Genomic DNA, 27,328 nt, shown 5'->3' on the forward strand with positions numbered 1-27,328 from the left:
TACAATAGCCAAGATATGGAACCAACCTAAATGTCCATTAATAGATGATTGGATAAGGAAATTGTGGTATATATACACTATGGAATACTACTCTGCCATAAAAAAAAAAAAACCAAATACTCCCATTTGCAACAAAATGGATGAACCTGGAGAAACTTACGTTGAGTGAAACAAGCAAAGCACAGAGGGATAAATACTGCATCTGGTCACTCATATGTGGGAGCTAAGAGAGAAAGAAGGAAGGAAAGAAAGACCACAGTAGTGCCGTGATCCAGCAGAAGGAGGGAACATTCCTAGGGCTACAAATCAGAGTTGAGGGGAGAGGGAAGGGGAGGGAAGTTGGGGGATAATTGGGAGGGGACAAAGGGTACAAAAGCAATTTCTGATAATGGGTATGTCCCCAGTGTGAATCTGGCCCCCACATCATGGGCAGGTGGGGGGACAATTAGCTTTGTATCTCATGAATATTCGTAATAAATAAATAAATAAATATTTTTTTAAAAATAAAAATAATTGTCTTTTTAAAAAATATTTAATATCTCTTTCTGTGCCTGGCTTATTTCACTTAATATAATTCACTTATATGTGGGAGCTAATGAAAATAAATAAACAAATATACAAACAAATAAATGGGGGGAAGACACAACAATCACAATAATTCCTGGAACTTGTTAAGATAAATGAACAGCTACGATGTTGATAGCGGGAGGGGGGAGGGAAGAAAAGAAGGAATTGATAAAGGGATACGAAAATCATCTACATTGTATATTGACAAATTGAAAAATTAAAAAAATTTTTTTTAATTAAAAAAAGAAACTACCATGGAACTTTATGTTTAAAAAAAAAGAAAAGAAACAATTTTGTAAAAATAGGAAATAAAAATCATTTAATCCCGTAGTCAAAGAAGATGTAACAAAATATAAACTTTTACGCTTACTCTCTTTTTTTGCTATATGTATCTGTAACTTTTTTGCAAAAATATAATTATTTTATACAAAAAAATTTTAATAAGGACATAAGATATTTGAGTAACCCAATTAGAACCTTGATACAGTGACATAAAAAGAACCCAATCCCAACAGGAAACACTACTCTTTTCAAGCATACATGGAACATTTGCAAAACTTAACTATGAGCTAGGTAACAGAGGACATCTTAGTGACGCCAAAACACTGATATAATATAATCCCCATTCTCGAATCCAAATAAAATAAAAATTTATCAACAATAAAATGAGAGCCAATGGAGTACAACAGGAAAATTAAAAATACCCTTTTATGATCCATGAGTAAAATAACAAATCATAATGAAAAATACGTGATTTTTTAAATTGAACAACATGTGTACTGCATATTAAAAGAAATAGCAACAGTGGTCCTTAGTAGAAAAGGTACAGCCTTTCCTGCATCTATTTTAAAAAGAAAAGAAAAGAGAAATTGAAATGAATGAGCTAAGCAGTCAATTTAAGTAAGGTGAAAATAACAAAATATACCCAAAGAAGGAAGAAAAAAAAGATTTTAAGCAAAATGTAATAAAACTGAAAACAAAGAAACAACAGGGAAGATTAACAATTTAAAAGCTGCTTTTTTGGAGAAAACAGTAACACAGACAAACCTTTGGCAAGATTGACAAGGGGCATAAAAAGGCAAATTCACAATAAGAGAATCTGGCAAATGAGAATGTGACAGAGTGAGATTAATCAGAAATTAAAATTTAGAAAAAAAGCAATAAAGATAAAACATGTTCACAAAAGGAATGACTTAAATATCAAAGTTCTAAGACAACTCTTTCATAAAGTGCTCAAACACATTTTCCAAAGTGACCTTTATGGGTTGTCCTGAGAACCTCACATATGTTACACTATGATGCAATTCTGGCCTTCCTCAAAAAAAATTGTACCAAAAAACTAAGCACAAGATTTAGTGCAGTGTTGTAATTAAAATCTAAAAGTTGGTTAAATAAAATGCAGAAAAATTATTTTATTATTTTACTATTTATTTTCCATTTTATTCTTCAAGGTAAGGTCCCAATCAATCCTTTTTTCTGAACTTACCAAACAGAAGTTTTGAGCCTCTGCAAATTTAAACCATTTATTGATGCAGTATTGAAATGGCGAAACCAGTTTACTATGCAGTAAGAACTAGTACCTAAATGGGCTTGGTTTTTGACAATGTTAGGTCAGAAGTAGTTTGGCAAGATAATCAGTTGGCAGCATTCAGGTCACCACTGGAAATACTGCCACTTGAGGTGACAGAGGTATCTGGGCTCAAGCCGCAATGCTCCCCGCCCCATTCAGCAAAGCCCCACAGCTGAAGGATCTGTACGCCTGTTACAACATGTCCTTGTCCTCAATACTTGCCACTACTTCTACTGAAAGTATTCATGTTTTTGGAAATGATATTATTTCTTCCACAAAGATCACATCCTCAGATCAAAAAAATGTTCCTGCAGTAAAGAATAGTGTAGTTAGCCTACCTAAATAAACGTCTAAATGATTTTACTACATGAAAAATCTCTATGTATAAACTATGCGGAACTAGAGCATTTATAATCTTTCCGCTCCCTCCCTTTCCTCCAGGCACCAGCAAATCCCTGCTGAGCCCTCTCATCTGTACCTGGTTTTCCTTGTTTTCCTAGGCTCTGGCTTCACAAAAGCCTAGGCTGAGTTCTTCATGAACGTTTAAGACCATTCTATTCCTTCATTCCCAGAATTATTGATTTGAACTAAATTTGTATACTTCAAGGTAAAAAAAGTTCTGAGGCATCTTTGGAAGAGTGAGTCAGTGGTAGAAGGAATCATAGTAAATCTAGCTAATTCTATGTGCCAGGCACTGTTCTAAGCACTTTCTATGTATTAATTCATTAATCACAATAATCCTGTAAAGCAGAACTTTTATTCCTCTCATTTTGTAGAGGAGGAAACTGTGCCCCAGTAAGGTTAAGTGACTTCCCAAAGTCACAGAGATAATAAGTGGTAGAGCTGGGGTTAAACCCAGGCAGTCTGGCTTTAGAATTTAAGTTTTTAACCATTATGCTATACGACACGTTTGTCTCTGAACCTTAGGTCCATTCTTACAGTCTTTTGGGATTTGGCTATGGAATCTTCATGCTAGTGTTCCTATAACTTCTAAGGTCTCAGATCTCACCAGTTTTGAACTCAGCTTGCCACCTAAATGGTCTGTCCTTTACTAAAGCCTTGCTTTACTTTCCGGAATCAGTATGTTTCTAGACTTCCAATGGCCTACTTGGTTCCAACACATTGTCCCTCTTTGACCTGTTAGTACTAGCATGAACTCTAAATCTAGACAGGATTCCAGGCTCTGATCCGCTTGACAGTGGAGCCCTGGACACAGCCTGATCCAAATCACTTGTGGAGACCAGACCCCCAAGTCTTTCACTTAAGAAACCATAGTGAGTGAGCCTCTCATGCCTGTCTCCAAGACTCTCTACCCCCACTCCCTCCATCCAGAGTCTTGGGAAAATATTTTTGCCCTGGTTTTACAGAGACAAGGGCTGAATTCCTGAGATTGGGTGAATATTTGAAGGAGAGAATGTAGAATGATTAGGTAAGAGAAAGAGAATAGGGAAAGGAATAAAGAAGTCAAAGGAAAACTTGTCAGGAAACCAAACACAGAAATAGACCATTTTTGAGATGGAAGACACGATGAATAATCGTGCTGGATTAAAAGAAAAAGGTTAAGAAGAATGGGAGTGAATATCTATGATTGATGCTTAAAATCCAGGCTTTAGAACATTTATAAAATTTTATTCTTAGTGCTATAAGAAATGGGCACAGGTTTGAAAAGGCCCACCTACCCTGTTCATTTCCACTCCATTTATTTGGAGAACACAAATATTCCAGATCAAGCATCACCTTCTCTCTAAAGCCTTTCCTAACCTAGCCAAGAGGAAGTATGGGATCATTGTTTCCTAGATTCACATCCTACCTGCTGTGCATCGATTGGATTGTGTCCCCAGAGTTCACATATTAGAAGCTTAATCCCCACTGCAACTGTGGAGGGCGAGAAATCCTACAATGGTAATTGAAAGGTGGGGCTTTGAAGAGGTGATTGGATTGTAGGACTGTGCAGTAGTGAATGGATTAAAAACGGTGGTCAGGGGCGTGGTTCTGAGGGCTTTAAAAGAAGAAAGCTTAAGGAACTATCTCTCTGCTCTCTCTGCTCTGCCATTTTCTGCCATAGGAGACCCCTGCAATGCCATAAAGCCACCACCAAAGAAGACCCTCACCAGATGTGTTCCCTGGATTTTGGACTTCCCAGCCTCCAAATCTGTAAGCAATAAATTCCATGTTCTTACAAAGTACCCAGTTCCAGGTATTTTGTTATAAGCAAAAGAAATGGACTAATACACCATCATACAGGTTGTAGCAATGATCAGTTTCTGTGTCATGTTTTGCAGGCCTATCTTCTCTATAAGTTTCTGTAGGATTTGGATTATGTCTTTTAATCTTTGAATCCTCACTTTCTGGCATGATATCAGAGTATTATTCTTTTATAACTAGTGATTTGTAGTCCCTATTTGCCCTTTTTTTAGTGCTATATTCATCACTGTGTTCTAACATACATGAACTTACATTTCAGTCATATCACAGTCTGCCTTCTTTCTGGGAGCAAATCTACTTGATTTATTTCTGTATTCATAACTGACAGCACAGAAGACTAATACATACTTGTACATTAAATGCTTGTGTCATTGCAATAAATCAGCATCTTCTTATTAACAAAGAGGAATAATCATGATCCCTGTCCCCCAGGTGTTCACCCTCTACCTGTATTCCACATGTGAGCTAATGAAGTATATTGTAATCAGAAATCATTGTGGAAACATAAAGAAAGACCTGACAAATGGATACTAACCATAGAGCGTAGAATCGGTATCTGCCATTGTCCATCAATTTCCAACAAAAAGAGATCAAGATCTACTGTCTTTATGTCTAAATCAGCACCCAAAAAAGATCATTGCTGACATTAGAGGCACTCTATCTTCTAATCAAATGAAATGTGTCATATACCTTAATGGTTAGAAACTTAAATTCTAAAGCCAGACTGCCTGGCTCACCCCAACTCTACCACTTATTATCTCTGTGACTTTGGGAAGTCACTTAACCTTACTAGGGCACAGTTTCCTCCTCTGCAAAATGAGAGGAATAAAGTATCTGCTTTACAGGATTATTGTGATTATTAAATGAATTAATACATAGAAAGTGCTTAGAACAGTGCCTGGCACATAGAGTTAGCTAGCTTTATTATGAGTTCTTCTACCGCTGACTCACTCCTCCAAAGATGCCTCAGAACTCTTTACCTTGAAGTATACAAATTTAGTTCAAATCAATAATTCTCGGAAAGAAGGAATAGAATGGCCATTTTCCTCTTATAATCAGAAAGATGCACATCTGCAGCTCATTGGGATTTAAAAATACTACCGACTAATTATGGTAGACACCTATGGGTTGTCTTCGCACCCTACTCTCCCTGACTTCCCTTTGCTGATAAACCTTCCCAACCACCCCTGTGGGTCTCATCCCCCCTGTGTTTACTACACGATCCCACTGTTGATACGTCCAGGGCTTGGCACCCAACTAGAACTGGCCAAGCCACCCCTTCCCCAGGAATCTGGAGCTGGGGTTGGTCCTGAGATATGTCCCCAGAAACTGATGATCGCCATTTGCTGCTCACGGGGAATGGCTGGTCTGGCGTGAACTAGGGGAGGGGATTGCAAGGGGTGGAGAAGAAAGGGGCTGCATTTTTAAGGCCAGCTGAACTCCTGCCTTTGGGATCTGCCAGACATCGCTGACTACTTGCTTAAGCTACCTCTGGTCATAATCATTGCTATAGAGTGACAAACAAGTGGAAATAAATGTCCACAATCTAATAATGCCATAATGTTTCAACAGCAGATGAAAGTTAATTTTCTAAGAACTAAGACAGAAGACATGCAGAAGTCTGTGATTACAGATCATTATCCAAAGCTATATTTATGACCTTTTAATCTATGAAAAAGAGCCTTCAATTATTAATCTGAAATCACAAAATATGCAGGCTGAGGTTGCTAACCATCACCTCCATGATGAAGACACTTCTCCCTTCAGAATGCATAATGATAAACAGCATTATACAGAGAGGAAAAAATAAACAGGCAATTGTCGATGGGATTTTATTATACAACCTACATGAAGGTCATTAGTCTGCTTGCAAAACTCTTCATAATCCTGGTCAAAATCCATTTTCCGCTGGTCTAAGAAGTTATATTCCTTTTTCTTTATGGCTGCAACAATGCCCTGAAATATTATGAAAGAAATAAGACAATATTTTAATATCCTTGCATTACTTAACAAAATGTGACCCTACCATGTAGAACCTGTACAATCATTCCCAAAAAATCAGTTTAAAGGGAGTTCATTTCTTTAATTACTCACATTGCTTAGTGCTCATTATTTTACAGGCAGTATAATGTTGCCATACTACATTCAAAGAAATCACTCACTCGGAAAGCATTTTTATGAGGTTTTATGTATTTCTGAAGAAAAATATAAAATAAAAACCACAGCTGAAATTTATAAGAGATGTTGTCTAAAAAATTTCTTGTTAATCACATCTGAAAAAATAAAAAAGAAGCCCGGAGTAGAATGTACTAAAATATTTTTTGTTGAAAAGTTTAAATCTTCTCAGAAAATACATAAGGCTTTCAGAGAACATAAACAATATAGAAAGAAAATAATTATGTTGTAATACCTACAGATGAAATACTATTTTCCAGGCCTCAGATGTCTTCAATAAAATGTCAAGCCACAAACTACCACTTAAAAACTCTCTAGAATTAATTGCTTCCTACTGCTTTGCAAAGCTGCAGTCTGTGACTTCCAAAGTACAAATTAGGCAGTTCACCTCCTTGAAAATACTATTATCAGAAGTTGTGTTTGCTCTGAATAATGAGCTATAATGCTCTGTGCTCATTCTTAACCAGGTACTAAGCCATTCTCAAACTGAGGTGTCCACAATGTTGACAGAGGCATATAATTTTTATGAAGAATATTGGGTCTCCTTCCATAATCTCCTCTTCAAAGTCATTTCCATTCAAACATCAGTTCAAATATAGGGTATAAACTGCATAACTTCTTGGGTCAAGTTCACAAGTTAAAAGACCCTACTCTTTCATGTTGTATAAGTACAAAATTTGTTCTATTTAGAGTTTATGTGTATATATGCATACACATACACAAGGTCTTTAAAAGGTATGGAAAAGCTACATTACTACTTTTTAACATAGTAATTTAAAAGATTTGGGGATCTGAGGAAATCCTGCTCTATTAGATTTAATGATCACTTAGGAGTATTAAGATAAATGAAATGGTTGATCGCGACCTTTAAATCACTAATCAATCTCAATCTACTTAATCGTTTACTTGACAGATACCTATTGCACACTTTTATGTGCCAGTTAACTCTGAAATACAGGAATGAAGAGAACAAACAAATGTCCCTGCATCAAGTAATTCACACACTTATGTAATACATGTAAGTAACAGATCATGAAGGTGAGAGTTTCAGGCAGTGTTGAAATGAGCGATGTGGACAGGGTGATTGAGGTGGAACAGAGTTTGAGAAAGACTTCACTGAGAGAGTCGTTTACATAAAGATCTGGAAGCCAAAGAGGAAGCAACCAGTTGATGATACAGAGGTAGGACCTGAGGAACAGGAAAGGAGGCTGGAGGGGTGGACAGAGCCTTGACTGGCAAGCAAAGAGCAGGAGATTCATTCCCGGGGACGCCATTGTGAGCTGCTGACATTTCTGCTGATCCAGGAAATGCTCACTTTACACTTTCCTGCACCATCTACATTTTACCTCACTACCTTCATTTTACCCAGTATTTCATTTTGAATTTTCAAATCAATTTCGCAGTATTTTTATCAGGTTAGAACAGACTTCTTACCCACATTTAGATGTTCAGTGTAACTTATTCAAAAATAAACTTTGAAGTATGCTCCGTACACTCTAATATGAAACCATTAGATTCTAAACTGAAAAATAAATGGGTGTATTCTCTTTGTCTTGAAAAACTGTTACTTTCAAAGTGTAGATTATTAACCTTTCAGATTGCACACAGCACATTTCAAATGTTTCCCGCTATACAAAGGTATTTTCTTTTTTTTTTCTCTCCCAAAACCTGGTGTACTCAGGAAACAAAAAAGATTTCTTATACTGGCATAAATTATTAGAGTACAAAAATTTACATGTGGCAGTAAATTATATGATTCTTTTCAAATTCAAGTACAAAAAGAAATTATTTGTTTTAGTGTCACTGTCTTCAAACAAGAAAACATTGACTACATCCACATTAAAATTTTTAAACCCATTTTGTTTGTAAACTGTTTTTCTTTATTTCAATCTTTAGACTGTGCCCACTTCTAAAACAAAGATTAGGAGGGAGAGCGATCTGGCTGCAACATGTCACCCCATCGATCACCACGGTTGATTCGGCTGATCTAGCTAGCTAGACAGGGGTCCCTTTCCTCCCCTAAGTCTCCATGTACTACCCTCCCGAAGCTGCGCACTCGGTGAAAGAGGATGGCTTTCCCCAATAAAGGAAAGGACCATTCTTCAGTTAATGGTATGCGAATAGCTGCGCCAAAACCTCCAAACAAGCTCTCAAAACTAAGATTAGTCACACAGATACCATCGTAAAAGAAAGCAGTTAAAAATCAAAATAACTAGGGATGTTAGAGCTAAAATTAAATCTGGTCCTTTATGTTTTTTAACATCTGTTCAAATAATACGCTTAAATGCAGAATAATCCAATGCCACTCAGAACTTGGTGTCAGGTAGTGCCCGATACACAGTATATCCTTCATTGAATATTTCTTACATGAATTAATTAATTAATGTTATATTGAAGCATTTTTCTTGTGCTACTAATGAAAATACTTTTTTCTAATGGTGATTAATTTTAGACAATTGGGAAATTGTTCTTATAACCACACACCTGTAAAGAACACGTTAGCATCATTCCACAATTCTCAAATAAATCTAATTTCCTTATTGTTAAAAGACCATGAGATTATAACTTACATTATAGACTGGTGATCTGAATCTTCCTAAGTACAGTTATTTGCATAAAATATTAAAGCTTAGTTACGAATAATGGTAGCAAATATCATTTTAAAGTACAATACCTGGTATTTAGTAACCATGTCTTCCAGCCCTTCAATTTTAGAATCTTGCAGGACTGAGTATGTCTTCAAGGTTGTAAAGATGTCTATTATCTTGGCAAGGCATCGGTGAAAAGTTTCAAATTTTCCAAAAATATACATCTCACTAAATTCAAATTGTTTCTCATTCGGATTTTGTTTAAGCTTTTGTTTTGTCTCATGAAAGCAGTGCTGGTATTCCTTACAATGAAAACCCAAATATAAGAAAGGGAACATAACAAAGGTATCAACTTTATTTTCTTAAGGAAGGCTACAGCAAAGTTGGATGGAATTGCCAGCCTTTTCACAGCTTCGTGCCTCTGCATTTACTCATCCATCAGCCTGGAATACCATCTTTTTCCATCTTTCAATTTAGCAAACTCTTGGTTATTCATGATACAGCTCAAAGGTACGGGTTTCCCACCTTGATTCCACTGTTTTGATAACAGCATCACTCTATGTCTATCTCTCCATTCATCTATAAGATGCTTAAGGGAAACTACCTCATCTTAGAAACATTTCTATCTCCATGGGTCAAATGTGTCCCCCAAAAATTCATGTACCAGAAACTTGATCTCCATTGTAACAGTATTAAGAAGAGTAGGAATCCTATGATGGTATTTGAAAGGCCGGGCCTTTAAGAGGTGATTAGCTAGTGAGGACTGCGCTCTTGTGAATGGATTGATCCATTCATGGAGTAATAGGTGTGGTTCTGATGGCTTTAAAAGCGGAGCTAGTGAGCAGGTGAGCTCTTCTGCTCAGGCCGTTCTCTCCATGTGAAAGCCCTCACCAGATGTGTTCCCTGGACCGTGGACTTCCCAGCCTCCAAGACTATAAGAAATAAATTTTGTTTCCATTATAAATTACTCAGTTTCAGATATTCTAAGTAAGAGATAACTGACTAATACAGTGTGGTATTGGGACATAACAGACTCCCAATGATGGTAGAATAAGTGAATAAATTTTCTGGGAAGGTTTATTGGCACTCCATTTTCTTAACCACAAAGAATGGTTGTTCTTTTTAAGCAACCAATAACATGATAACTGCTAAATGACTTATGATGGTGTCAGCAAAAATAACATAAAAATAGCAAAACATCTAAATGTATTACTAAGCTGACCATTACCTGCTTAAGTTTAATTGCAGATAATATTTTTTCTACAACAACATCCTGTGGCTGGTTCCAGATGGAAGCGGTTCCATTGTTGGTTATGTAGGCTTTACATGCAGATATCATCTGATTCGTCACCTGGAATTTTCCAGTTAAATGATGTTAAGTACATAAGACAGCTACATGTGATAAATTGGACTAGAAGGTCCTTAACTCTGTACCTCTCAGAGTTTGCAATCTGTGAACTTGAGCTTCAGGCTTACTTTTTTCCACCACAACCATGATCAAGCCCTGACCTTTTGATAAAGTCAAAATCATTTGTGAAATCACAGAATTGGAAACACTATAGAAAATCAGCAATTCAGGCCAGAATTCATGCAGAATGAATGTCTTAACCAACCAAGGAAGGATTCAATTCCCTACCTAAAAGTGATGTGAGTTTCCCTGATCTTTTTAGGTAGCCTGCTCTAACATCTAACCCACAGTTTATACACACATGTAAAGTGCTACCCACCCTGATTTTTCATGCTACTAGGATCTGCAGTGAAAATGTCAAAAGGAGAAGGCCACAGAGAGAAGAGAAAATAAAGCTAATACATGAAACTGCTAATATTTTATTCATCTCTCAAACCTTCTTTTCACAAACTTCTTAATTTTTCAAAAATAAAGTAAAAAGAACATTAAATGACTTTACTGTATGCTTGGGATATGATGCCTGGGATTTGCAGTGCAAGAGGTAGAGGTGTAGGAGAAATAAGATATGTTGATAGTTGCTGAATCTGGGTGATTCAGTATACAATCCTCTCTCCCTTCGTACTTGCTTCAAAATTTCCATAAAAAAAGTTTTTCAATAACTAGATAAATGGCGGTTTTACAATTTTATTCTAAATGGTTTTGCAAATAATATGCATGAAATCTAGATTAATAACATAAATTGACTTTGTCTCATTTACCCAGGGAATATCCCCCTGACTATAACATATAGTTTTAAAATGTGAAGATATTGAGAAAGGATTTTGTGGACATTCCTCTTTTCCACCTGAACTGCTCACATGAGAGCAGAAGAAAAATAGTTTCCCATCAAGCTTTTAAGTCTGGATGTCTCTATTTCCAGGATGATTTACACCTCCTACTGCATTAGTATCCCGAACACAAGTCTTGATGGGTCAAAAATTCCTCTATTTTAATTCAACATTGAAAATTTTTGCCCTGATAATAAAAAAGTCATTTACTTCTTAGAGACTATTCAAAATGGGACTAGCAACAGTGCTTACCATAAACACTTACAAGTTAGGACAAAAGGTTTAAACATCATTATGTTTTTCTGCAGAATTATTATAATTGCTTTATAGATTACTGGAAAGTTGCAAGTGGCTTTTATTACCATGATTACTGGTCTAACAATACCAAGTAAACAACTGTGGCATCAAATAAATTTGGAACAGTGGCATATAAAATATGAAACAGGAGATAGCCAGTTAAATGAAGTTTTTCTTAATTAAAATTTACCCAATAGGAATAACTGATGTGCTAAATAATATAGGGAAAGAAATTCCAAAAAGAATCTTTTTTCATTTTTATTATATAAAAACAAAATACTTATTTTAATGATTACTTTGGGAAATAATGCTTTTTGATTTGCTAGAATCAGTCTCTCAAAAAAAACTTAATTTTACCTCTGTTGGTAGACTAAACTTTTTAAAAATTTTAAGTTACATGGACATTGGACTATGCTAATGTGGTCATTTTTAATTATCAAAAAATTGACCAGTGGCAAAAGAATATAAGTGACCATAAACTCTACACTCTGCACTTACCTTTACAAACAGAGACGTGATTTTCTCAGAGGTGTTATAGTAATGAGAGATGCTATAGATCATTTTAATTGCACTTATAAGTGTAGGAATAGCATCCATCATGGATATCTGGAAGATACCACAAAAGTTTTCTGAGAAAAATATATATATATAGTTCAGCAAAATAGTCTAATCACTACATCATCATAAGAATAAAATTTATTTAAGATTTTTGTTAAAGATTTTATTACAGACTTAATAATATTTTCTAATGCTTTACTTGAATATATTTAATAATAATATTATTTTTATTATTTTAGTCATACATGGTTAATCAAATTTATTTCAATGCAAGAAACACTAACTTACGTTAATAACAAGCAACAGAGAGTTAAATGCTAACTGTCACTGACAATTATTAATGATTAATTGTTAATAACACGTAGTTTGTTATAAATAAAAGCAGGCACTTCCTAAAGCTAAAAGATAAGAAAAACATCATGAATGACTTTTCCCAGAGTTCTCTGGGGTATAGTCAAGAATATCAATTACACTATTTAATGAAAAATGTAATATGCAATAAATGTGTTTAAAATATAACATCTCATAAAATCTTTTTGATAGATAAATGAGAGACAAAGAAATAGATATATAGATGTGTATATGAATATGTATATATATTTCATTGAGAAAAAAAGTTTCTAAGACCTTTTCAACACACTATACTACCTATGAACCAAAATTCAACACTCAATTCAGCTGGTACAAAAAGGGTCAACAGCAGACTCACAGGATCACCACTGTACAAAGGGTCACAACATTTTTCAAGTGTGTACAAATATTTGACATTGTCCTTCGCTTCATTAGCTGCATCGGTGATTCGAATATCCATCTCACGCCAAGTCTAAGCACAATACAGGAAAGCAATTTAAATGCAATTATTCATAGAGGAACTTCCAATATAGCAACTACTACGAGTCACCACAAGTCCCTTGGGTTAGACTTTCAGTTTGTTCTGTGCATCTTGCATGAAACTGAATCCAGAGGGGTGAGGGATATCGCTATGCTGAAGAACAATTTAATTTTTTTGACTAAATTTTCATAAGAATCACTTTCAGGCCTTCTCTTATAAAATCCATTCCAAACTAGCACAGATTACCAAGAGGGAAGCACCTTTCTTTAAAATCACACCTGTTCTTGTCCGCTGGCTACTGGATCCATTTGGACCTCACTCCCATGTTTTCTATCTTTCCTCTATTCTAACCTGAACTCTTTTTCCTATATACCTATACTTTTGCTTATCCATTAATATAGTAATTATTTCTTATCTGCCAACCATATGCAAGGATAGTGCTATGAGCTAGGAAATTCAAAATGGAAGGATTATCACAAAGTAGGAGAAGTAAAAGGAAATGATTCAGCACAAGTCAATACATTCAGTTGACTTCACAGAAGTCCTACTGATGATATTTCTGAACTGTATTGCAAGGCTCACCTCTCATATTTCTCTGAGCAATCACAGAAGGTAAACCTAAGCACTGTTATTGACACAAATTATTATTGGTTATTTAAATTATTTGCATGGATTGAAACATCCATGCAAATAGCTAATAAATAGTCTTTATGGCACCAATGCCAGGTGACTTAGGCAGCCTCTGTGATGGTCCCCAATGATCACCCAATGCCTTGTATCCAAGCTCTCATGTCATCCCTTACCCTTGATCATAGGCTGAATCTAATGACTTGCTTCTAATAAATAGAATATGGCAAAATTGACAGGATGTCACTTCCAAGATTCATTTACAAAATGACAGTGGCTTCTATGTCGATCACTCTCTTGCAATTTCTCACTTGCTCCCTCGAAGGGAAACCAGCTGCTATGTCTTTTTTTTAATTTAATTGAAGTGTATTGATTGTACATATTTATGGGGTAAAGAGCTATATTTCAATATATGATAGTAATCAAATCAGGGTAGTTAGCAAATTCATAACTGCAAAAATTTACCGCTTCTTTGTGATGAGAACATTTAAGCTCCACTATTTTAGCCATTTGACAATAGACAATAAATCATTGTTAATTACAGATGCCTAGCACTACTGTACACCAAGCTACCCTTTGGAGAGGCCCATGTGGTAAAGAACAAAAGGAAGCCTCTGGCCAGCAGCCAGCAAGGAACTGAATCCTGTAACAACCACACAAATGAACTTGGAAGCAGATCTTCCCCCAGCTGAGCCTTTAGATGAGCCCACACCACAACTGCAACCTTATGAGAAACTTTAAGTCAGAGGCACCCAGGGAAGCTTCACCCAGATTCCTGACCCACAGACTATGAGATAAAAATACGTGTTATTTTAAGCTGCTCAGTTTTGGGGTAATTTGTTTTACAATATAAAATTAATACACCAGGACTAAAAAATAAATATGGAGAAGGTATGTTTTCATAATTACTACTTCGAGCTGGTCTGAATTCATAATATATAAATAATCATATTATCATGCTATGTCATAATTACATGCAATGCCCTCTAATAACACATGTACATACATGTACAACTGTTAACAAATGATTAATTCAGAGGCTATTTCCACAGTATCCAAAATTCTTTAAGGGCAATATTATGCAATCTAAAAAGTCTTTCAAAAAAGGGTAATAACATTTTTCTGTTCCTAATTACCCTATGACATGAAAATACATATGGAACACTCTCATTCTTGTTTCATAAGGCCGAAAGAAATGACTGGCAACCTTCAAGAGTTTTGACTTGGCCGCAGCAAGCACTGCAAGCACAGTCTTCACTTCGGGGCTTTTCAGCTGATCCAAAAGGTAGTTAAATTTGGATAGTCTTTTTTTCCAGTGCTCCAACTCTGCTCGGGGCCCAAGGTCATCTGCTTCCTTCCGAAGCTGATTGTTTTCAGCAAGGATCTGAAAATACACAGGAAAAGCATGAATCATTGAGGGAGGGAGCCTGGAGATGTGAAAGTTATACACGGGCAAAAAATAAAGAAATTATGCTATCTGAATCATGATATATTTTATTCATTTACATGCTTTGAATGACAGCCTTTTACTAGCAAGTATCCATTTTTTAAAATTCAACAAAAATTTAGTCAATTTGTTCTAACTGAAAACTAGTTAGTGAGCTTTAATGAGCTGTTACTGTATATCCTAGGAAAACGTCTTCCTTAAGCTGGTTAGTTTTAACTGTGCTTCCTTTTTGATGTCATGTTTATCTTCATTTCTTTATTTAGGAATTCTATGAAAATATTTTTTAAAGGTTAAGTCTTAAGCTCCCTTTTGGAGGACAAGCTGAATTACAAAACTCCTGGTACTTCTACAGAGGGTGACTCCAAAGTAAATTAGACCTCAAGGAAGATTGGTAAAGTGCAGCTTTCTAGCTATATTACTATACAAAGCCATTTACTTTCATCTCTTAGAATTCTTACTATTTCTTCTTGACTAATGACCATAAATGAAAATCCACATTGAACTTCTCACCTTTTTAAGGACTTCTAGTAGAACACTTAGGCAAACGGAATGTCATATGATATACCTCCCACCACTGGCTAATTCAGGAACATGGCATCCAAAACTCTGACACTTGGTTTCTGAGAATTACCTGTTCTGTCTGTTTGATCCACACTTTCATACAACCTTCTATTTTTCCCATTGTTTCAGGGTTATTAGCTAAAGTCAAGTAGTCCAGAGGTCCCTTCAGGCTTTTCAGTTCAAATATGTCACACTTTTGAAGGATCACCTAATTACAATGAAAATTAAATAATAAAAGGATGCTATTTTAGAACACATGTACTTTGGGCTCTTGTTTGTCACCTTGCCGCGCTGTGACAGAGCTCTGGAGAGCCCGTCAAGGCCGCACAGACCTCCACTCCACTCCCACAGGCCTTTGTGCACTGCCCCAGCCGGGAGGGCCTGCCAGCCCTGCCCCACCACCCTGCACCTCCAGGACCCACCCCAAGGCCCACCGACCTCTCCCATTCACGGAGAACACCTCCTCCCGAGTGGGGCCCATCCCACTTGTTTAATACCTTTACTACCATATGAAGCGGGGCCAGAGGAAAAAAAAAAACGCTACTTTTTTAGAGAGAATACAACAATTTCACTTGGCCCAACCTTCATTTTGGTCTGGCCGGCATCACAGTTAATCACAAATATAACTCAGATGTTAGCTGGAGTCATCCTGTGTCTATCTGGATAAAATGTGCTCAAATCCCCAATTCCACATCCTTTGGAAAGCGCAATGACCCCTCCTAATACCCCAGTAGGATCAGGATCCCCTGGAGAGGAGGGGAGAGCATTACATCGTCATAGTTACCATAGGATCTGCTTCCCTCCCCCCATACATGCCCGGCCTGGGCTTTGTCATCTTCTACTTGTTCTGTTATATCCCCCATCCCCACCACGCACACGTATGTGTGTGCACCCACCACCCTTCACCCCAAGTGATTACAAACACAGACTTACTGTAGAAGCACAAATCGCACAGAAGCTAAATCTCACATTTGCCAAACTTATTCTCAAAGGCCATTTTGGTCACAGGCTGCAACACAGGACCTGACCTGCTCTCTCCAGACCTAGCAATTCCTCTTCTTTCACCTCTTCAGGATTTCTTCCCACCCCCTGCCTGCCACCCACCACACACACACACCCCATTCTGGCTCCAAATTCCTTTCATTCCAGGATGCACAGCAATGCCACAAGCATGTCACATTCTTGTCTTTGCAGTCACACATCTGACTGACTGAGTACAACCCTTCAACACTGCCAACATTTTTATGGAATCCGTGAATGCATTAATCATGACAAACTGTAGACATTTCAATCTAGTCACCATCCCATCTTGAGGGGGTAATAAAATTGCCTACAAAATTGTTTCAAGATTTGCAACACAGTGGAATTTCAAATCCTGCAAGAGAAGTGTCACATACTTCCATATTGTATTTGTCGACCCTCTGATCATTTGTAAAGGAATCACTTATTCATTTATACCTTCTCCTTCAGACTCTCTTGGGCACCTGATAGGACGCTCACAAAGCCTTCCAGAGAGCTCAAGAACTCCTGCCGAATGTTGGATGCTTCCTGAAGACCCTCGAGCTCGCCCCAGCCGTGGCTCGTAGCCCTGAGAGCAGGAATGAAGATATCTGACAGCAAACGTCTCACGCTGTTTAGCAGGCCACCATCTGCGGCATCCAACATGTTAAAGCTCACCTCCTGAAAAGCAATTAGGAGAGTCTTTATTGCAAAATTGATCCTCAACCACGACATAGCTACTAAGTCACTTCTAAATGTTGTTAATTAACCAAGTACCCAGTAAATTACTATTTTGACACCCTGGTTAAGAAATAAGCTTTACACTATTCTAAACTGTCATCGTCAAAATAAAAGCATGAAATAAATAGAATGCCAGATGTTTACCAGTTTATTTGCTCCAAGAAGACAACGCTCCCATTAGAGGCTGGGGAGAGAATTGTACAAATGCACTTTATCTGGCAGAAAAAAATACATATCTACTTTTAGAAATCTTATTTTAAATGTATGAAAATTAAGTAAATTATGTATGGGAAATTCTTTCTAAAAGGAAAGACCTCACTGTTATACCCACACAGAATGTTACATCCATTTTTGTTAATAAATTGAATAATTAAATGTTAAGTCCTCTAACTCAAAAGATTAAAAAGAAGTATCTTCTGAATTGCTTGCTTTAAATGCTTTTAAAAAGCTTCTTTGAAAGTAGTCTTTTATTTTATTTATTTTTTTCATTGTACAAGTTTATGGGGTACAGTTTGGTGCTTCAATATATGCCTATATTGTATAATGATCCAATCGGAATAGCTATCATATCTATCACCTAAACTTTTAACATTTCATTGTGGTTATAACATTCAAGATCCTCTTTTCTGGCTATCATGAAATGTACAATACAGTGTTATTAGCTATTGTCACTCTAGAGCACCAGAACTTCTTCCTATCTAACTGTGACTTTGTAAATTTGTACCATTTACCAATATTTCCCCATTAACTTCCCTCCCTCCCCACCTTTCCCTGCCTCTGGTAACCACTATTAAAAAAAAAAATGAAAGTAGGTTTAGATGTTGTGATGAGCACAACGGTTATCTCCACAAGAAGAGTATTTTTGTGCACTTTAAGTCATTTTTGGTAATTCAGGGTAAACGACTGCCCCTGGCCCTTACCCGGTGGATGTTCTCAGCAGTGATGGCTTTGGAAGTGTCGGTCCTGATGAAAAACACGCACACACCCGTAAGAGCCACCTCTTTCCCCTCAGTCACGAACACCTTGGGTTTTTTAATCTTTCCAGAAACGAGATGTCCCCCTCCTGGAGAGTCAAGTTGTCCTACCAATGCAAAAGAATTTTAGTTTCACAAATGCCCTTTACAGTCCGTGTGGTTGCCTCTTGGAATGAAGTTTCCTTGCTAAAATATTGCCATTGTTCACTCGTTCAGGTGCCCTAGATGGGTCCACCATTTGGACAATCTCTAGCCTGAGCTCTAAAGGAATCTAAAAGGATCCGCTTCATTCCAGATCACAGGTTTTATTTCAAAACTGTTGTTCCAGGGGCAGCAAGAAAGGGCAAGGGAAGAGAAAGCATTTGTTGGCATGTGCTTATTTCAGGCCCTCTGCTAGGTACCCTGTGAGCATTATTAAAATTCATAGCCTTGAGGCAACTGTGACCTGCTCCAGGTTGCACAGCCTATAGATGGCAGAGCCAAGGTCAAAACCCAGCTCTGACTGCAAAACTCAGAACCCCTACTCCCCATGCTGTTTCTCCTCTGTCATACTCTGTGTAGCTGGCTGGTCCTTCAGTTTATCTACAGAGTCAAGATCGTGCAAAGGTAGCACCACGTAGTGGTTAATAGTGTGGCTCTAGAGTCACATTCCCAGGACATCAATCTTGGGCTGCGCTTCCTAGTCATGTGAGCTTGGGCAAGGTACCTAATCTTTCTGTGCCTCATTTTTTTAATCTTAAAAATAAGAATAATAGTACTAGAACTGATCATCTAGAATTGTTGTGAGGGTAAAATGAGTTCATACATGTAAAGGCATTAGAAAAGCATATAAAAATACCAGTTCAGTATGCATTATCATTATTAGTATTTGAAAATTCATCATCGGTGTCCAAGCATGGAGTTTATTGAGTGGATCATTTAAGTACACAGAATATTCTCTGAGCTATTCCACTGTGTTCTTGTCTGCCCAAGAAATGTTTAGATATCCAAATGAATTGGTAGCTCAATCAAAATTATTGGCATAGAAGGATGATGCTAAGGGAGAAATTTGGAAGGGGAGTGAAACGTAAGGTGAATTCTAAAACCCTAGGATTAGAACCTCTCGGGGTGAGCCTCCCTGATGGTTCTTCCCACCCATGGCACTGGTTATTTGACAGTGAACCTGCAATAAAGGTAACTAGAAAATCTCTCTCTCTCTCTCACTCATTCAAAATTGGGTCCCACTTCTGACTAATATCACCTGGGTCTCATGAGTAATAAGATATTATACAAGAAGCTTCAACCAAGGCACCAAGATATTATAGATATCAGAAAACAAAGAGAACATTAAGGCAAAAACATAAATTTTGCAATAATTTCAAAGTAGGCATATCTTCCCCCTTCCCACCCTCCCCGCATCAGAATCTAAAAGGCTGAAGAGAGTGCAGACTGCAGGAGGATTTCATGAGGACTGTCATGCTGTGCCAAGGGTAGGGTGTGAAGGGTCTCCATTTTGACCTCAGGTCATGAATGAGGTATCAACTATCCCAGTTTGCCCAGGACTGAGGGGTTTCCTGGGGTAGGGAATTTTCAGTGCTAAAACCAGGACAGTGGGTCACCCTCGTCAAGAAACAGACCCTTCACCCCAACTACCTAAAGAGCCTGACTTATGTCTCCAGGGCTTGAGGGACAAAATGGACTGGAATATGACACCTACCCCAGAAATCTAAACACAGCATGCAACAAGGCAGATAGAGGGCGATGGGACTGATTGGGGAGCTAACGACACATCCACAGATAGCAGGGACGAGAGGAGTAGTCTTTCCAGGGAACCAGGTGGGAGCCCTGCTGAAAAGAGAGCTGACTGGAGCCATCTCAAATCATGCTTAAGAGGAGTGCTGGAGGGATGACACAGTGAGTTGGGGTGGTGTATACTACCAAAATACGAGGCAGAGGGCAATGGCCATGGTATAGACAGCACATCCCCATGGGGTGTGCAGCCAGTGCTCCCAGTGGCCGCCTCGGGAGAACCCACCAGGGTGTCCACAAAAGCAAGGGCCCAGAGAGCATAAGGTCAGCCAGTGATGACAGTGACAGACTGGTAAAATCTTTCCTGCAGGCTGGCCAGTTAGCTCACTCGGTTAGAGCATTGTGCTGATAACACCAAGGTCAAGGGTTTGGATCCCCTTACCAGCCAGCCACCAAAAAACAGAAAACTTTCCTGCCCCCCTGTCCTCTTGTCTCTGCTCTGCCTCAGGCCAGGCACACCAGGCACTGTGGCTAAGTCGATGTGTATATGGGTGGAAGAATAAATTGAGGAAGCAGAGGAGGACCACATGCCCCTCTCCCCTGCAAACAGCAACCTTCACAGGCTCTGGCTGGGGGGTGCGGGGCTCATGGGGGAGAAGGGGAGAAAATGTAACCTTTGATCAACTAGTTTAGATCAACTGCACATGTTTTATTTTTTAATTGAAGTCATGTTTGTGATTTGAAATGACCATAGGAATTTTTCTTATCTAAGAATGTCCAGAAAAGTCATGGGACTGCCCGAATTTTAATCCAAAGAAGAACTATCCCACTGAGAACGTCTAAGGTAGAGTGAGATGCAAAAATGAACTTGCATTTATGTTTACATCCTATGACCCCTTCTTGCTCCACGTAAAATTTACACAAGGAGGCCAGCTTTACCCAGAGCACAGTTCATAGATGAACTTAACATTTCATATGAGTTTATGTTTTGCAGTCTGGGGTAGAAATCAAAACTTCCATCTTTTGATATTTCAGTCAGAATGAAATGAACTTTCTCAGTGCAAAATAGCAAACTGAAAACTTTGGGGAAACGCCAGTCAGTTATAATTTGCATGCATAATTTCTTCAGTTTTTAAACAAAGGAACATAGTTATACTTTACGCCAAGAGCAACAACCCTCCTTTCCAAAAGGTCATGAGAAGATTGTACAATATTGTAATATAACAATAATATATTCATTTATGTCTGTAGTTTAACCTTAAAAACTATATTAGTGCACTAAAAAGTAGAATGATACATGCTGGTTAAATCCATAGAAATATTTGCAAATTTTTCCTAAGTGAGAATGACAAAACCTGTCATTTGATATTACTCATTTAATCAGAGTCAGTAGAAAATAAACATAATGTGATATTTAACTGAAAAATTCATATTACACTTCCATACTGGAAATAATTCCTATGTTAAAAAGAAATGATATCTATATAGACGAGAAACAGATGCTCATTAGAAGTGCTACAACATAATTCTATAGAATGAACTAGAATATAAGAAAAGGAAGTCTCTAAACATGTTCTACTTTATTATTCCCCTATTACCAGCACACCCTGAGAAAGAAAATCAAACATCTCCAATAAAGTTAGAGCAACCAGACTAAATGCCCCCCATTATCTGTCCTCTGTCCTGGAGGTGAAGCCAGAACCTCTTCCATGCGGCCACTCTATGGTTCCCCCACATCGCCAAGGAGCAAGAGGCCTGGTCAGTTCTCACGGTGGCTTTCTTCTTCAGGCCACCCTCAGATAAAGCATTTCTGGGTAATGTCACATCAAATTTGGATACCTGTTTCTGCTCCCTCCACATCCTGATAGTAAAACATAAGGTGACGGAGACCTCCAACAGCAAAAAGTTGATCAATTCTTTCAATCTGGGAAAAAGAAAAGACAAAGTAATGACTTTTGTTCTGAATTATGAACCGCATTTAAATCAGCACTGATAGTATAAAACAGTAAAATTATTATCATCTTTGTTATTTCAAACAGGACTGTATCTAATGCATCCCATATACAAGGGAGCATTTTTTTTTTCAACTTAAAAACTGTGAAAGAATAAATGTCTCACCATACTAAAGATTCAACCCAAAGAAGTAATTTAATTAATCATAGAAATGTCTGCTACATATACACATTTGAAAAGAGATCATCCCATTTTTGTTAATTTCCTAAAGTGTTGAGCTGTTGAAAGCAGATGTAAATATAGATGAGCGTTTCATTTCCAGTCGATTGCAGACCAGAAGGAGAGAACAAATCTTTCAAAACCCAGCCTAACACACTGGAGATAATTAATATTAAATTGCAATAATTACTGAGAACTGCCATGCAACACGTATGACTACGAACACTCTTTCCAGTAGCAGCCTGCCACTTAGTCCCATCCACGAAGTTCACGGTATGTCTAGGGTTCCAACAACCAGCCTGATACCAATGGAAGCACTTTTTCTCAGTTTGGAATTCATATGAGAAGGAAGAAAAAATAAAATCTACACGCTCATTAGAATGGCCACTATCAAAAAAAACAAAAACAAAATAGCAGGTGTTGGTGAGGATGTAAAAACATTGGAAATTTTATACACTGTTAGTGGGAATGTGAAACGGTATGGCCACTTTGGAAAACAGTATGGCGGTTCCTCAAAAAAATAGAAATAGAATTGCCATATGATTCAGCAATTTCATTTCTGGATAAATATCCTGAAGAATTGAAAGCAGGGTCTCGACGACATATCTGTATGCCCATGTTCATAGCAGCATTACTCACAATAGAGTCCACAAAAGGTGAAAGCAAAGGATGAATATGGCACGGTCCACACCATGGTAGGATCCTAAAGGAATCAGCATGGGCTGCCCTCTCTGAGTTGGCAGGACCACCAGAGGGAGAGCTGTCGGCAAGGCCACAGCTACGAGCACTTGCTGCAACTGGAAGGGCTGCCTGCCTTGGCTTCATCGTACTGCTTTTACTCTCTCTTTCGATATTTTGGTTAGCGTAGCAGTTCTCTGAATTCCCAAAAGATTATAAAAATAACACAAATAATTATGCGGTCATTGAACTAAACATTCCCACAGAGGATCCGAGTAAATTGGATAATTCTAAATTGTCCCTTTATGACAAATTGACCACACCAACATATGCTTCAAAAGCACCGCTCATGACTAAATAAATATGAGCTGCAGCCTAAATAGGTGAAGTTATTTCAAAAAGGAAATTTCCATCCTCTCCCCACCATCTGGGTAACAAAATAGGGAAAGGAAAAATTTGGTATCCCCCTAGGGGACGTCCAAAATATGATGTAAGTTGGCAAACATCATTTATTGGAGATTGTATTAATGGCAAGAAAATGGTTGGCATTAACAGGGAAATTATATGATTGGGATAAATTAAGTATATGGGAATAAAACCGTAGAATTCCCTTTACTTGGTGGTGTCCAGTTTTAATAAATCATTAAAAATTAGATATTGGGATAAAAATATATGCTGTAAAATTATTAAACCTGCAAAATTAGACCTAAGAGGTAAATGTAACTGGTTTTGTGAGGGATGGTGCTGTGCACAATGACACTTTGACATTTAGATCAAGATTACAGGGCCACAGCCAATGCATAACCTTAAAATGTGCATGATAATGCTGCTCAAATATCCACTGTTCTTTTTACATTTGGCTCGCACCCTGTTAACAGGGTGGATATTAACCACAGCTTGCTAACAGAAAAAGGTCACAAGATAACTTCCAGACAATGAAGGAATGGTTTGAATCTGATAAACCGGATTCCAGGAAAAAGAAGCACAAGTTGATCACCTAAGATGTGCAGACCTCTAAAAAAGGTTCCTCCCTGCTTTTTGGACTATTGATTTAAGCTTGCTGATACAATAAAAATAATACCCAAAACCCCCCTGCAGAGAAAAATTTAAATAAAAGGCATTGTCCCATGCTCTACTGGGCTCCAGCTGCAACACGCTGATAGCCCACAGAGAGAGAACATGCATATTGATGCATTGAGGTCTCTGTCTGTGTTTGTTATTTTCGCCGACCCTCCCTCTCCCTTTTCGGGTACCCACAACTCGACTGGAGCTGGTCTCTGGCATGAATAGATACACAAAATGTGGTATATGTACACAACAGAATATTATTCAGCCTTAACAAGGAAGGAAATAACACATACTACCACATGGATGAACCTTGAAAACATCATGCTCAGTGAAATAAACCAGTCACAAAAGACAAATATTGTATGACTCCACTTATGTGAGGAACCTACAGCAGCCAAACTCATAGAGATAGAAAGTAGAATGTTGGTTTCCAGGGGCTGGAGGGAAGGGAGAAAGGGGAGCTATTGTTTAATGGACGCAGAACTTTTGTTTGCAAGATAAATAGAGTTCTGAAGATCGGTGGCGCAGCAACGTGAACGTACTTAACACTACTGCACCACTTAAAATGGTTAAGATGGTAGGTTTTCTGTTATGTGTATTTTACCCCAATTTAAAATAATTTTTTAAAGGATAAAATTCAGCCTGAAAATTTAAGTGTGAAAATAAGCCCCTTTCAATTTCCACCACACTACAAACAAAATGTTAAACCATTACACACGAGGAAAAGCAAGTTGCCCTGTTTTGTTTGTCATATTTCCTTGATTGAGGATGCTACAGGGATGAATTAGGAAGGATTTGCTGATATTAATTCCCAAGCCAAGAATGTCATGAAGGAGATGCTTCCAGCACAGACAGAATTATAACTGCTACCCCTCTAGCCTTGCTTGAAAGCCTGAGCTAGATGCTTTCTTTAAACCTCCAGGTTCTGATATTCCTGGGTCCTGAATTTGCCATAGCAGTCTAACTTGGGATTTCTACGGTTCTGAACTTTTGCTCATTTATCCTACCTGTATTATCCCAAATCCAGATGTGTGAATGGAGAGGCAGGGTGGAATTACGCATTTTACCTCTGGAATGACCTCCCCAAGGCTGAATCAGCTATCTGACCCTGTCTCCTTCTACACCTCCATGTTTAGAGAATAATATTATCTACCACCTGGTATGATGAAGATTAAATGAGATAATAGATGTAAATCACTTGGGACAAGGGCTGACATGTGGTAAACATTCAATAAAAGCTAGCTATGAGGAGAAGGAAAAAAGAGAAGACATTTCCACAACTCCTGCTTGATTTATTCTGTATTTACACCTATTAATGTTATACACCCATAACTACTCCCCTGACTCGTGTTAGCTGCTCCAGAGCAGCCCTGCAGGAAGACATGAAACCAGCAGCCTTCTGGAGCCAGCTTAAACTGGCTCACGCAATCCAATCGAAGACAACTCTTTCCAGCTCAGCATTTAGTAACATCATGTTTGTAGTGTGAAATCAGCCATGGCAGGAGTATTTACATCAGAGAAATCAGCTAACCTCAAATTAGTTCCCCCCCCCACACACACACAGTGCCCAAAGCCAGTTGTTAAACATTGACAAGCCTACCACTGAAATGCATTATCAATGGTGTGGCACCCTGTTAACGAAAAGGGCTTTCTTTCTTTTTCTAATGCCTAATTGGTTAAAAACAACAACAACAACAACAGCAACTTCAGGAATCATCGCAGTGCTCCTGAGACATCTTCCTCACCGTCTAGGAAATTATGTATTCTCATGTATTTCGTCCTTCTCTTTCCAAGGTCAAATCACCAAGCAAATCACATCCCAGATTTGGAGAAGGAATCATAGCAGAAAATGGAAATCAAGGTTAGGAACAAAAGAAACTAGATTCAGCTGTCAAACCAAAGTCAAAGGCAGGAAACCATGGCTCAAGTCAGTCTCCAGGCCTAGAATGAGGTAAACACAAGAGATATCCCCCAGCTTGAGAGGAGATTCCGTTCTCCAACCTCAGCTTCCAAAGTGGCACAAGAGCCCAGCTTCATTGGACGTAGAGAGATACAGACATTGTCATCAGAGTTGTGGAACTCAGTTGACAACTATAAGTTCCCCTGTCCAACACTGAGAGCTGGAGAGCCCTGAGCTCATTCTGCCAGCACCAGAACAGAGTCAGAACGGAGCCCCATCCTTGTTAAAACAGCCACTCTCCTCTGGGCACAGCATGAGCTCCTGCCACAGGACAGTGTCAGCAGACCGTCTGTGCCCTCCATAATCAATCCAGTAAGGACGCAGATGCAGCGCACCTGATTCCCCTCGAGAATGGCATCTTCCACCTCGGTTTTGTTCAGGTCCAAACAGGAAGCTAAAATCGCGAATAAGTAGTCATGCCTCCCATCCAAACGCGCCCGCTTGGCTTCCTGCTCTTCCTTCAGTCTTTGCTAGAAGAAAGAAAGAAAAACGTTATCTGGCAACTGCTGTTCTCAGACGGATTCATTTTGTAATAATTTCATACTATTGTTTTCTCAAGTCTTAGGTATTTGAACAAGAGACAGCTTAATAGTACCAGTTTTTATGTACTATCTTCTATTTTTAGAGATAATGCTATTTCTTTTGTGAAAATAAGATGTGCTCATTGTTTTGAAATTGCATAATACAGATAAGCCAAAAGAAGAAATAAAAATCACCTGCCATCCAGAAATTATTACTGTTAACATTTTGTTCTAAATTTTTACAGATTTATTTCTATGCATACAAAAGCATGCAACTGACACACACACGAAAAAAGAAATCTCCATTTTTGTAAACATTTTTCTAAGTCAATAAAGTAATATTCTTCTACAACATCTCCTATTCTTCGTTGTTTGTCTACAGGTCCATATCTGCTCTTGAAATTAGTTTCTGAATATCATTGTTTACTTTTTGACTATTGATTGTTAATTACAGTTATAAAGCATGTTAAATATAACCAAAGGTGATGGTTTGAAGCTTATGTTTTCATATACTCTATGCTCATACAAGCATATGCAAACATATACACACATCTATATTCATATCATACTATAAAACTTTTTCATGCATTTCTTCCTTAACAATACATTATAGACTTCTTTCTGGTTTAATACAGACCATTCCAACCCATATAATAGCTGCAAAATATCCAATATGGATGCACCATAATTTATTCAACAACTTTGCCACCAGTGAACATTCAACTACTTTTCTTGAAATAAGCAGATTATCTTTAATGCCAGCCAGTAATTCCTACTAGGAAGAGGAAAGGTGGCCCCTTTAGAGCCCTTCTTTAAATCAACAAA

The 27,328-nt window shown here is 37.9% G+C and overlaps 1 protein-coding gene across 1 annotated transcript in view; it reads right to left on the reverse strand.

Annotated features, from left to right (window-relative positions):
* DNAH5 (dynein axonemal heavy chain 5) overlaps window positions 1-26,728 on the reverse strand; it is a 222,492-nt gene extending 195,764 nt beyond the window's left edge. The window contains exons 1-12 of the mRNA XM_063087541.1: window positions 26,720-26,728; window positions 26,318-26,452; window positions 21,944-22,028; window positions 18,323-18,483; window positions 17,121-17,342; window positions 15,733-15,870; window positions 14,862-15,038; window positions 12,905-13,018; window positions 12,136-12,243; window positions 10,334-10,456; window positions 9,192-9,407; window positions 6,191-6,298 (exon numbers count right to left, since the gene is read on the reverse strand). Of these exons, the coding sequence (XP_062943611.1) occupies window positions 6,191-6,298; window positions 9,192-9,407; window positions 10,334-10,456; window positions 12,136-12,243; window positions 12,905-13,018; window positions 14,862-15,038; window positions 15,733-15,870; window positions 17,121-17,342; window positions 18,323-18,483; window positions 21,944-22,028; window positions 26,318-26,452; window positions 26,720-26,728 (1,596 nt within the window). The remainder of the gene's footprint in view (window positions 1-6,190; window positions 6,299-9,191; window positions 9,408-10,333; window positions 10,457-12,135; window positions 12,244-12,904; window positions 13,019-14,861; window positions 15,039-15,732; window positions 15,871-17,120; window positions 17,343-18,322; window positions 18,484-21,943; window positions 22,029-26,317; window positions 26,453-26,719) is intronic.
* Between the last annotated feature and the right edge of the window lie 600 nt (window positions 26,729-27,328).

This window comes from Cynocephalus volans, chromosome 2, assembly GCF_027409185.1.
Source record: "Cynocephalus volans isolate mCynVol1 chromosome 2, mCynVol1.pri, whole genome shotgun sequence".
In the NCBI taxonomy this organism is placed as follows: Eukaryota; Metazoa; Chordata; class Mammalia; order Dermoptera; family Cynocephalidae; genus Cynocephalus; species Cynocephalus volans.